At 31.1% G+C, this 14,278-nt stretch overlaps 1 protein-coding gene across 1 annotated transcript; it reads left to right on the top strand.

The window, feature by feature from the left end:
• Positions 1-6,440: 6,440 nt before the first annotated feature.
• LOC126669924 (ABC transporter G family member 9-like) lies at positions 6,441-11,784 on the top strand. The gene is made up of 4 exons (XM_050363565.2): positions 6,441-6,642; positions 7,439-8,231; positions 8,606-8,928; positions 10,904-11,784. The coding sequence occupies exons 1-4, from the start codon at positions 6,529-6,531 to the stop codon at positions 11,564-11,566; spliced, it is 1,893 nt and encodes a 630-aa protein (XP_050219522.1). The 5' UTR covers positions 6,441-6,528; the 3' UTR covers positions 11,567-11,784.
• The last annotated feature ends 2,494 nt before the right edge of the window (positions 11,785-14,278 follow it).

The raw sequence follows: 14,278 nt of genomic DNA, 5'->3' as shown, positions 1-14,278 counted from the left end.
GGTATACTTCGATGATTTTATCTATAAATGATCTATTTTTGATGGAAAAAGAAAACAAAGAAAGTTGTAGTTATTTAATATCTAAAATCTAGAAGAATATACCGAGGTTTTAAAAAATTGGAGAAAACAGATCTTCTCTTTCATAAAAATAGACAATTTTTCTATTTTAAGTATCTCAAAATATATAAGATTTCATGTTTAGATATGTGAGTTCTGTATGACATATCAACAGGGGCGGCCATGAAATCTGAGAACAAGGCTGCTACTTTTTTCAAAATTTCCATTGTTATATATGAGAAAGTATATGTTGGGGGCAACTCCTCCTCTTGATTAAACTGAAAAATCCAATTAAATGTAGATGAAAAAATAGTAGAAGTCTTGCATCTAGCAAGTAGAAGTCTTGCATCTGGCAAGTAAAAGTCTTGCATCTGGCAAGTTTGCAGCTCAGCTTTGCTTCCTGTCACTGAGTGGTTCTCATCTTCTGGTCTGTTTTTGCAATCATTTTGTCTTGTTTTTGTAGGTGCATTGGAGAGCAAATTTTTCTAACTTATTAGAGCTGTTTTGCGGCGGGCGTATTCGAGAAATATTATGAGGAAGGTAGATATGAAGCTTGGTGAGAAATGGCCGAGGGATGACAGTCCAACTAGGGTTTCCAAGAAACAAGATGACAATGACGTGGAGATTCAAAATGGCAAGTTCTCATAAAATCTGTTCAATATTAATTCAAATTATGCATTCAAATTTGAAAATAACGGCAGATATGAGCAAGATACATCTTATTCTTATGGAAAGAAAATATATGGCTTGAAGGAAAGAAATACGAATCAGCAACTGATTCCTAATTCTAAGGGATTTGTTGACACAGTTTTGGCAATAGATGATGATGTGGTGGAGGCAGATTCTAAGAGGAAACATGGGGCTGGTGGAGTTGGGCTTTTGAAGTTGGATGTTGGGTCTAGTTTTCATAACTTAGATATGATTATAGACTCAAGTAGTGACAAACCGGTGGGCTCTGGATTCCAGGCCTGTCCAGAACAATGAGTTGTTTAGTTTGGAATTGTCGTGGCATGGCCCACGCACGTGCAATTTGTTTCTTGAAGGAGTTGGTCAGACAAAATATTTGGGTTCATTGTAATGACCAGGTGTGGTTGAATTCAGTCTTGGAATTTGTCAACGTTGCAAGCTATCTTCTTCTGGCATGGCAATCAGCTAGAGTGCACTCTGTTGAAGCTTTGATAAATATTATGGAGAAAGGTGATGGGGCTGTCAAATGGTTAAGCCTAAAATGGGTGTGTGGAAAGTCAATGTTGATGCAAGTTGCAATGTAGATGGGTCTTCGATTGGCTTGGGTTTTTTGGTGAGGGACTATGAGGGTAAACTTGTGCAAGCTAGAGTGAGAAACATTTCGGGAAACCTTGGCTCTCAGGTTGCTAAAATCATGGATATCCAAGAAGCATTGAGCGGCTCAAGATCGATAGTGGTGGAATCAGACGCGTTGGAGGTTATTTTGGATATTCGGAATCCAACTAGAGCGGACACATACCCTTTGATTATGAATTGTAGGGAGTTAGCGAAACAGTTTATTAATTTAAGTTTTTTCTATGTAAGGCGATGTGCGAATCAGGCTACGCGTGTATTAGCGCAATTTTCCCGTTTCATGTCAGGTCATCAGGAGTGCTTTAGCCATTTTTTTGAATTTCTTACAACTGTTATCGCTTCCGATTTGATCTAATGAAGTATTTTGTTTTCTAAAAAAAAAGTATCTCAAAATATAAAGAATGTATAATTTTAATAGATATTTTAAAACTCTGATTGATAGCAAAACTTATGTCGCTACAGGTTCAAGGTTTTACTAGTTTAATCGATTTAACTAAATTAACAATCGGTCCAACGTTTGTCTTGCATTTACTTATGATTTTTCTTATTTTACAAGTTCGATACTTTTTGAAGTTTAAGAGGGATTTACATAACTGATGAAACATCACAATATCCAATAATCTCACATCGCTCATAAGAAGAAGAACACGCGGAAAAGCCTTTAAAAGGATAAAAGTCTCATTCCTTTACATTTTACACACATTTATCACTCTCAACCAATACCACACTGACTTAAGCATCTGAGTGAATTCGGGGCCCAAAGTCCAAAGTTTACTCTTTGCTGCTTCCTTTATTTGTCGTATACAGGAGATCCGACTCATTCACAAACCTCAAACGGATACGATAGAATCAATATATCACCGCATTTTTGGATCCATCATTTGGTGCCATTTATGGGAACTCATTATCTAATAAATATTTAGTGATTGGATCCCAGGATGATAGAAACCAAGAAAAGCCTATCAAACCCCACAACCAAAGAAAAAGGCCCACCGAATCAGGAAGTCTGGGAAACACCCAACGACAGTCCCTTCACCCTGGTAGCCCCACCACAAACGGGACGGTCATCACCCATCTACTTTCAAGAATTCGGAACACTGAGCCTAGCCAAGGAGGGAGCTCTAGCAAAATGATCGGTTAATTCTGAAAGTGCACAAAATCAATTGTCGCAAGTAATACTCGGAGTATTCCGAGGTCGAATCCACAAGGGATGAACTCTTTAAAATGTTATTTAATTTAACTTTCGTAAAGTAACCGTTCTATTAAGTTGATTTGGTTTTGAAAACAAATAATTAAGTAAAGAAAAGTAAACAAATATTTTTGGTAAGATATTAAGATTTAAAGCAACTAGAATTTCGGGGCTCACCATAGTTGAAAGGAAATTCTACCATAGTTAATAATACATCTCAAAAGCTTTTTTATGATAATTACTATAATATATTTGTTCTCTTCCAAGATACAAATGTGTGTTTAATTAATTCTAAATATTTTCCAATAACTATGTTAATTAATTAAACCCATTAAGTAAAATAATTAACGCCATCACAATTCTTTAGACATATTCATATTCTAAGTAAATTTTGTTTAATCTCTTGATCTTAATTCATGCTTCACGGTCAAGTACTTCACATAAATTGTAGGATAAAAAGATTAAGGTGATCAATCTTAATATCATGGTTATCTCATGAAGATTAAAGAAAAATCTTGTTTAAAATATTAATGAGATGTAATAAGAAATAATTAAGAATTTCCCTTTAACTAGGCTACATTCCTAATCCTAGTTTAAGGGTTTAGCAATCCACTGTCATATTGAACATAACAATGAAATTGTTACACCTCAAGAAAATATAAAAAAAAAGTGAAAATAGAATAATGATTGAGAGAATTTTATACAAAATGTCTACACAAATGTATGTGTGAGTCAAAATGTAAGTGAATGCTTATCTCTACGCAAGAATGCTCTATATATAGGCACATAATGAGTGATAGCCAAGTCAAGAATATCTTCCTTCCATAGTGAGCTTGAATGATAATCAAGTTTAGCAATTGACATTGATGAGATCTATTGAGTAGTTTGCTGAGTAGTAACTGAAAATACTTATGGATTTTTCTGTCTTATGCTAAATTTTCATTTATGTTCTTGGCTATGATGAAACTTCTACTTTTAAGCCCACAATTACTTGATTTTTAATTATGTGACACCAGTTTTTGTTGTCTTTAAAAGTTGGGTTATTATTGGCTTAAAAACTATGAGTGCTAAGCCTAACTTATGAGAATTGCATTATGCATTAGTTTCATTCAATATTCAATTATTTTCTTTATACCCAACCTTATCATATCTTTGTATTTTCTATTTTGCAGCTGCTGTTGTTTTGGGGAAAAGTTTAAAGCTGGCCTGCAAACTCCTTTTTTGAAGTTGACTAGTTTATGTGTATAATTTAGGTCTTATACTTAACCTAAATTTTTGAATAGTAATTAAAAATGGTTGTAATTATTTAGACCTTTTTTTTTATACTTGTATTGCACACAAGTATAAGAACTTGTGTAATATATTTAGCCATTTAGGAGTTGGCCGGTTAGGCTTGATTAAGTCTGTAAAAATTGCTAACTACTAACACTTTCACTTCTCTTCTCTTTTCTCTCTAACAAACCCTAACCGTCTAGAGTTTTTTTCTTATTTTTTCTTCGGCAGCCGTCAATGGCATAACTTTACTATTGACGGTAGCCACCCCTTTTGTTTATGTTATTTTAATTTCATAGAATATAATAAATAGCCAATTCTTTTTCATTTTTCTGACAGATTAAAATTTATCACGAAGCGCAATTCAATTATCAAGAAGCGACGATAGATTGAAGATTTTTCAGTAACAAAATGGATTCATCTATGAGCTATACTAATTTTATTTATTTTTTATTGTTTGTCTTTTTTATGAATGTTTTATTTTGTCCTTTCTTTATGAAAGGTTTGTTGTCCTTTCTCTGTGAAAGGTTTGTTGTCTCCTTTTTAGAAGGAGTTGTTGTCTCTTTTTTAGAAGGAGTTATATCAAGTGTTGATTGAATCGGATGTTGTGAGTTTGCGGGTGTTTGGAGAAATTTGAAAGAAGAGTGATTGAAGACTGTATTTAATTCGCGAAACAGTTAGTAATTTATTTTTATTTTTGTAAGTAAGGTCTGCGAATCATGTAGCATGTTATTTGTTCCATGTCAGGTCATCAGATTTAGTTTTCAAATTATCCCGAGTTTCTTACAAATGTAACTGTTTCATATTCAATTTAATGAGATCCGATCAATTCAAAAAAAAAGTCTGTAAAAATTACTCATTTCATACTTGTATTTTTTGAATTTTAATTTGAATTTAAGTACTTATTTTAAACGGTTAACCGACATAATCGAACCGCAGTTAACCGAACCGAATTAGCCGCTAACCGAAGAGATACAGTTTGATATTCATTCTTTAGTGTTGGTCTGGTTTAATTTTAGATTTCTCCGAACCAAACCAAACCAAGCTTACCCTATATACAGGATTACATTCCTATTTAAAGACAAACTCCTATTTAGGAATATAAGCTTTTAGAAAGATATTTCTAAATAAGACTTCCTATAAATCATGATTTTTTTTCTATTCAGCCAAATGACTAAATAGGAATCACTTTCCTACTTGAACTCAGCTAGGTATTCTCTTAAACCACTATATAAAGAGTTTGAGGTATGCATAACAACACAATTACATTCAATATACTAAAACTCTGCTCAACATTCAATACTGACTTTAACATCGGAGAGTTAATCGGACAACCACCATTCGATTAACCTTTTACTTTATTTTGCAGGTTTAATCGTTGGATCAGAACGCAGATTCTATTAGTAATTAAAAGTTACAATTGTTCTGTCAAGAAAACAATCAATTTGGATAGCAAAATAAAAATTAAGTTTGATTTGTCAAAGATATGGTAATCACATGTTTTGTTTTCATATATATATAATGCAATTGTTAATCTGAAGAAGGTCGAAACTAATGAGCATCTTTGTACTTCGAGTTGAGGGTAACACGAACCATTACATGCCCGCATCAACAACCATAGTTGACTCAACAATGAAGAATTGTAAACGTTATGAGAATCTGATCACGAGTAGAGAAAAGAAAACACAATCATAGATTTCACATACCATTCAATTTATAATAGCAAAAAGAGTTTTAAACATTCACATCTTTGATCAAATGATAAAATAAAATACTTTTATTTATACTTAATTGTATCTCGTTAGCTAAAAATATTAAAATTTTACCAGTTTAATCCATTATTTTTTCAAATATTTTCAAATGTATTCGTACATTGTTTTTATCTGACATGGCACATTGTTATATATGCCAAATAAAATACGCTTTGTACATGTGGACATATAATATTACGTCTTATTATCTCTAAACAGGCTGTGGGTACATTAGGCAAAGTTCGAGAAAAATGATTAAATCAAACTGATAAAATTTAAAATCATAGTATAAATTGACAAACGAGCCATAGTTGTGGGTAGATACGAACATTTTTTCAAATAATAAATATATCCTTAAAATAATTTATGAATTTTGTAATTTGCAAAAAATACATGATCCAACCCTCATTTTTATCTTATTTTCTAAATTTATTTTCATAATTAATGATTTATTTATTCTATGGACGGTTATTTTATATAGTTAATTCTTTGTATTTCAATTTAAAATGGTTAATTATATTGGTTAAAACGAGAGTTATATGTCCGAAAATAGGTTTAAGTTGAAATTTTTTATTATAAATTACAAAATTGACGGATGAGATTGTTATAAAATTATTTTAAAAATATTTTTGTCATTTTATTAAAACATGTGGCTATATAAATTATATTTTCATTTAAGATACATGTCTATTCTTTTGGATCATAAAATTTGAAGCAAAACTGATATCTAATATGTTATCTTTAAATTCCTACCAACCCCTGCATAAATTCTTTCTTATAAATACAATGCATCACATAGACTTGTGAATGAAAAAAAAAAAAACGTACAATTAGTGGTAAAAAAAGTGAGAGAAAACACACTCAGAAAATTATATGATTAAATAGCAATGAATAATTGCATTTTCATTTTTGAAATTTTGATTTATATGACATAATTCAATGAGAGTTATGAGCATGGACCAAGAAATGGCAGATATTGAATCACAAACTAACAAGAAGGAGCTTAAAGATGCATCTATCTTTGAAATAGCTAATTGTCCTATTACTTTGCAGGTATGTAACTTGTTTTTTAATTCAATAACCTTAAAAATTGAATGTTCTTCTCATCTTAATAAATTTATAGCAATTAATTAGTAAATATATATGCTTACCCTCCCATTTTCCAGTAGATAAAATATATTTATTTATCCATAATTTTTATATGTTTAATAGATATGACATGATCTTTCAATTTGTCATTTATCTTATCATTTTGTAACTTTTACCAAACATACTCACGACTCTTTAAGGATTGATCCGGAGCATGCTATTCATCTACCCCAAAATGACATATAAAATCATATCACATCAGCTTCAAATGGGTTTTGGATTATTTGTTAAAATGTTGAAAAGATAACGGTGTATATGACAAGATTTAAAGATCATGTTATATTTAGCAAGCAATTTAAAATCAGTGGCGGAACCAGAATGTTATTTCATCCAAGTTTAATTCTTAATTCACCTATAATTTTTCGACAGTCCGAACTTAACTTCAGCCTAGTCTTGAATTCACTATAAATTTATCTCTACTTTAAGTATGTTATAATTTAAAAAACAAATATCGGTCTTATCCAGCGTTGGAGCACACACTAACTTAAGAATAGTTCCGCCTCTGTCTAAAGTTGTTGCTAGATAGATTCATTTATCCTTCAATTAATCAGTAAATTGTCAAAAAAATCATCAAATATACAATAATTAAGTAAATACATTTTTCCCATTGATACAGTAAACGTATTTTTCCATTGGGATTTTACTTTTGTGTCTTAAATCAAATTGCCAGTGATTAACATGACATGACATGCTTCAACAGTTTGAAGACATCATGTACAAGGTTGAATCAAAGAGACAGCAATGGTTTATAAATAAAAACAGAGAACAAGTAGAAGAAAAAACGATCTTAAAAGGAATTACAGGCACAGTTTTACCAAATGAAATGCTCGCAATTTTAGGTCCATCGGGCAGCGGCAAAACAACGTTGTTGACTGCATTAGGAGGCAAACTTGGTGGCAAATTAGACGGAACCATAACCTACAATGGAAACAAATTCTCCAATTCAATGAAACGAAACCTCGGATTCGTTGCTCAAGATGATGTTCATTACCCTCATTTAACAGTAACAGAAACGTTAGTTTTCACAGCTTTGCTTAGATTACCCAATAATCTGACAGAAAAAGAGAAAGCCATGCATGCAGAAAATGTTATTACACAACTAGGTTTAACTAGTTGCAAGAATACTATAATAGGAGGGCCATTCTTACGAGGGGTTTCAGGTGGTGAGCGGAAAAGAGTTAGCATAGGGCAAGAACTACTTATAAACCCTAGTTTGCTTTTCTTGGATGAACCTACTTCGGGCCTTGACTCCACGACAGCTTATCGGATTGTTCGTATGATGTCGGAGCCACGACGACGATCAATTGTGATGACTATACATCAGCCTTCAAGTAAATTGTTCTATATGTTTGATAAGGTGTTGCTGTTATCCGAAGGTAACCCTTTGTATTTCGGAAAGGGATCGGAAGTTATCGATTACTTTGCCGGAATTGGATTCCCACCTCCATTAGTCGCTACAAATCCTGCTGATTTCCTCTTGGATCTAGCAAATGGTATAAATATATAAAATTTTTATTCTTCTCATCTCTTTTACTAGGTTAAATTTCATTGCGGTTACGAGCTATGTGACTTTTATTTGAATGCTTCTCAACATTTCATTTGTTATATTTTGGTGTGATTAATGATACTATATGATTTAATATTTTCCTATTTAACTATGTGAATAGGGTAATTTCACTATTTTTCGACATCCGTATAGAAAAATATTACAATTAGTTATTTTTGGACATCTACATATTGGTTAAATATTTTTCTATTTAACTATGAATAGGGTAATTGCACTATTTTTTATTTAATTAGCAATTAAATATTTTTGTTAAATAGAAAAAATATAAAATCCTAATTATTGGCTCGTGTTTTTTTGTAGGGGTATCATCAGATGATCACAAGGATGAAGACATGATCAAGCAGGCTCTGGTTTCTGCATATAAGAGCAACATCAAAAACGGATTAAAGTCGGAGGTCGAACGATCCGACAACCATAGTCAGGACAGTTCAAATGATAAGCAGAAGAATAGTGAAAGGTGGGCGACGAGCTGGTGGCAACAGTTTTCAGTGTTGACAAGGAGAGGACTAAAAGAAAGGAAGAATGAATCATTTTCTGCTCTCAGAATATTCCGAGTTTTGGGTGTAGCAATCCTGTCAGGTTTATTATGGTGGAAATCTGATACGTCTCACTTGCAAGATCAGGTAAGCTAACAATCTCCCTATTTATATATATACATTCAGTGGCTGGCACGTCATCAAAATCATGATTAATTTATTTAATTCGAAAGACTTGCCTTAAATGATCAAAAAAAAGTATTTTAAATTAGACTGTAATTTATAAAATGCCATTAGGAATTTCCATTGGAAGTAGTAGGTGTTTCTTATGTGGTTTTTCTTGTTGTTTGAGCTGGGTTGGGTGTAGTTAGCTGTTTGAGTTTGGCTGGGCCAGTTTTGGAGAAATACTTGTGTGAACCTAGTTCGCCACGTAGGATTGTGAACTATCTATTAAATACATGACATGTGACGTTATTAAATGTTGTATCCAATTGGGGCTCAGTAGGGTTGTTGCCTGTTTTTAATTAGATGTATCTCCTATAAATTTGCTTTTTTGGTGATCACCAAAAAAAGTATATGTTTAATTATTATTTTTGGGTCACTAGATGTTTTTATTGTTAGTAGTTTTTACTTAGCATCCAAAATATTATTTATTTGATTCATTATTGAAAATTTATTTTATAAGTAATTTAAAAATTACATTAAGAATGAGTTTGCATTATTAGATTAATTTTAATTCACCGTGCTGGATATATTATTAGTATCCTCAACTTCCGAGCTACACATTGCAATTTTGTATCAAAACTTCAACTTATTTCAAAGTAATATAAAAAGATTTAATTTCCAGTTCAAGCAAAAGTACTTCAAAATTCTAATAAAAATAAAGTGATGTGGAAATCAGTGATACATATAATAAAAATATGATACTATGTAAGGCGCCACATCATGAAATGGCAACATATTGGTTCGTTTTGTAATAATTCTCGGAAAGTTAATTTTTCGAAAAGTGTAGTTTTTGGGAAGTTAATTAACTTCACGGAAAGTTTAAAATAAATTGATTGGTTTGATTTTGTCTTTTCGGAAAATAAAAATTTAATTTTAGTATAATGTATTATTTTTTTAAATTAAAAAACATAAATATCTTTTTATATATTTTTACATTATTAAATAAATAAATATTTTATTTTTTATATATAATTAATAAATATTTTAATTATTATTTATTGACTCTTATCTTACGATTCAAGTACTATTTGAGTGAGTTTTTAGATATTAAGTAAAAAGTTATTAATTTTAATTGTTTAATTTTAAATAATAAAAATATTATTGGTAATAATATTAAATAGAAAATATTTAATTTATTTTAAATAATAATAAAAAAAATAGTTGTATTTTATAAAGTAAAATAAAATATTTTTTATATAAATTTTTAAAAATTAGAAAAAAGTTAGTTAAGGATAAATTAGGAAAATAATTGAAAGATTCTAAGGAAGTTCTAATTATCTATATTTGCCTATGAAAGCCCTTTTTATAATTAAAGGGAAGTCACACTGTTAATTTTTCAGAAAATATAATGTTCAAGTTGAACCAAATATAAAACAATTGGCACTTTCCGCGAGAAATAAAACTTCCCTAACTTATTTACCCCCAACCAAGCGAGGCATGAGAATAGACTTTGTTTTAGTTGCTTTATCAAATCGCATAAATAAAAGTTATGTTTTTGGAGTTATTGATCATATGTGGGTGTCCTACTATCGCCTATCTCTATTTTAACTTTTTTTATTTCAATAATTGGACTAAAATTTTTCCTTGCGCAGCTTGCGGATGAGCTAATTTAATTCATTAATTATCAAAAAATATTATTCGCCATTAATTTTATTTTAAAGACATTTTCCGGTCAAAATTGCTTAACTGGGAGCCAGATTTTATTTTATTTTTTCCTTGATGACTTGCCATGTAACATCTATGCGTAATTTAACCAAATTGAAATTCTTCATATGAAATGAAGTTTCAATACCGAACTGAAACATAGGATTTGAAACCAGTCAGTAGACTTATCCCAAAACTATTATTGTTTGAGAATGGAAGCTAACTATAAGGGAATGTTAATTGTGGTATGCAGATGGGATTACTATTCGCTTACTCAGGATTTTGGGGTTTCATGCCTCTACTTCAAGCAGTCTTCACATTTCCGCAAGAGCGAACAATGCTCGAGAAAGAACGATCTTCGGGCATGTATCGACTCTCAACATACTTCATGTCGATAACAATTAGCGACCTACCATTGGAGCTTCTACTTCCCACCATTTATGTTCTCATAACCTATTGGATGGCAAGTCTTAAACCCACAGCAACAAACTTCTTTTACACCTTATCAGTTCTCTTATTAAACGTCTTAGTCTGTCAAAGCTCAGGTCTTGTCTTGGGCGCAATTTTAATGGACCCAAAATCAGCTTCAATATTAGGGCAAATGATCATGCTAATGTTCCAACTTACAAGTGGATTTTATGTTCAACATGTTCCTTCATTCATTGCATGGATTAAGTATCTCTCTGTTAGCCAACATGCATACAAGCTTCTGTTGGGGTCTCAATACAAGGCTAGTGATACATATCCATGCAATAGTAATGAAAATGGGGTTTGTTTAATTGGTGATGATCATGCAATAAAAATGGTGGGACTCGATGGGCAAATTCTCTCTGTAATTGCTCTTGGGATCATGCTTGTGGTTTTTCGGCTCATTGCTTATATTGCTCTTACAAGGATTGGAGTGGTGAGGAAGTAGAGTGCATATATTGTTCATAGGTAACAATCACGTACTAGACATGGAACTATATTGACATTATATCTTTGTATTTTCATTTGTAGAGATTGGGTCTTTTGGTTTTTTTTTTTTTAATAATTGGAGAGGGGGAGCGCTTGTGGGAGGAATCGAACCCACGACCTAACAGTTTGCTGCCAGCGCTTATACCATTTTAATAAAACCGGATCCTTATTTGATAGAGAAAATTTATATCTATATCTATATCTATATCTATATCTATATCTATATTTATATCTATATCTATATTATTAAAATCTTGAGCTCCAAAAGAGCTTTCAAACAATTTCACCAAGTGTCTTTCTATATTTCATCCACATGTACAATTATATTCAAATTTATTTTAATTCTTATGTATATAATTTAATTAACTTTTTCTTGAACACACAATAAATTTATAGTTATAAAATTCGAAGACTTTAATATAAGTTATAAAATTTGAAAAGTTTTTTTTTATTATTTACTTTGGTAAATTATGACATAAAAAATAATGTAGAAAAGTAATTTTAAATTTTAAAAATGAAGGTTTAAACCCATTGCATTTTAAAACAGTTAAAACTATGAAATTAAAATTTAAAGAGTCTAATTTATTTCTAATTTTTAGTGTATAGTATATATATATTTGAATATTTTTAATGTTTAATATTTAATATTTTTTTCAATATTTAAAAATTTATAAATTTAAAGAGTTTTTTATACATCATTAATGTTTTAAATTATGAAATCAATTATCATTTTTAATTAGTTATAAATTTAATTAATTATATGTTTTTAAGGTTATTTATTATGAAATTTTAAAAATCTTTTATATTAATGATATTTGTAAGTTATGGAATATGAAAATACTATTTTTCTATACAAAAATGAGAAACATCAACAAATTTCATTTACATAATTTCTTATCTTATATACATGTATGCACTTGGACACTAAAAGCAAGATATGTATGTTTCATCTTTTCAAATGACAAAATACTTGAAGCGTTTTAAAACTCCATCCGTCGTTAGGTGCATTGCTTATTGGAAGGTTTCGACCAAACCTTCTTCTAGAGTTGGGTTAGGGCTGCCAAACACTTGGAAAGACCCTGCCGTCGTTGAAGCTATGGGCGTTAGTGGGCTATCCTTGGTGCTTCCTCCGGGACTAGCTGGTAGTGCGGTTTTTCTTTCGCCATGGGACCTTGAGGATCTTTATTGACATCCTCCATCTCGAGATCGAATTAGTGAATGTTTTTATTTTGGGTTAGTTTCTATATACGGCGCCAAATAATGGATTTGGGATGTTGGACGTAAGTCTCCGAATCTTGTTGAGCGGACAACACGAGCAGAAATGGTTGAGGGCGGGTCTATGGACCTCGTACCCACTCTGATGCTTAAGTTAGCTATAGTTTTAGGAAGAAATGTTATGTGTTGGTTAGGATTGTCATACCTCCGGGGGAATGAGTCTGTGCCTTATTTACAGACTTTCCAATGTGTCTGCCTTTTCATGGGAGATGTGGAATTTCTCTCTCGGTATCTACTACCTTGTTTTATGCTATTCCATTAAGAATAATACATTTGGTTTTTTAAGAGAATATCTGGCGTCATATTAATAATTGGAAGCAGAAGTTACTCTCTTGTACAGGTAAGGAAATTCTTATAAAACCGTTCCTGCAGTCTACTCCTGCTTATTTTATGAGCTTATTTTTATTACCCAACCAATTGAGTGATGACATGGAAAAAGCTTTTGATAAATTTTGGTGGAAATCCAATATCAATAGTCCATCGAGTATTTGATGGTGTTGGTGGAAGGAGTTTTCAAAGTATTCATGAGTTCAATCTCGCGCTTCTCGCTAAGTAGGCCTGGTGAAATATTACAAGTTCCTAATTATATGGTTGTTTCCATCTAAAAGTTTAGCTGCGAAACATGCAACTTCTGATGGAGTTTTTGACCCTCACATGGCTGAAGCTTTGCCTTTCCGTGAAGCGTTGAACTGCCTTAAGCAAACAAGTTACTCCAATGTTTGTGTTGAGTCAGATTGTTTTTTGGTTATCCTGGTTCTCAAACTAAGAATTGAAGGTTTTTCATACTTTGTGGATGTTATTGACCACTGATGAAGCCAGTCTCAAAATTGAGGTAAGACACAAATTTAATTTTTTAAAAAAATTAAGAGATCGATAAATATAATAATAATATATAATTATTAAAAAATTTAATATAAAATAAAATAAAACGCAAAACTGAACTACTTTAATTCAATTTAAAAGTTTGAACTATAAGTAAATTTCTTTTGTTAAAAACCTTACAGTCGTCTCTGTTATTGACGATTGTCTTGTCTTGTCAAATGCATTAGATGTTTGTTCTAAGGGTTTTGTAAAACAACAAGTATGGCAGCTCATTATCTTGCTAGAGTACTCGATTATTAGTCTGTCTGTTGTGAGTGAGTTTCTACTTCTCCATTTATGTCTCATGTTATGTTATCTTATATAAAATGAAGAAGTTTTTATTTCAGAAAAAAAAAATAGTTCAATATTTAAATTCATTGTTCATTTCAATTATTGTTTATTTTACATTAATTGTCAAATTTAAATATTAAAAATTAGAAATTTAATTTTTAGTTTGTTGGTCCATATGACTTCTCAAGAAGAGTGGTGAATTGAGAAGTAAAAAACGTTTCCAAAAATAGTTTGTAAAAAGATT

This window comes from Mercurialis annua, linkage group LG2 (assembly GCF_937616625.2).
Source record: "Mercurialis annua linkage group LG2, ddMerAnnu1.2, whole genome shotgun sequence".
Classification (NCBI taxonomy): Eukaryota; Viridiplantae; Streptophyta; class Magnoliopsida; order Malpighiales; family Euphorbiaceae; genus Mercurialis; species Mercurialis annua.
Note: the sequence above shows the minus strand (reverse complement) of the source record. Positions and strands in the feature narration are given on the sequence as shown.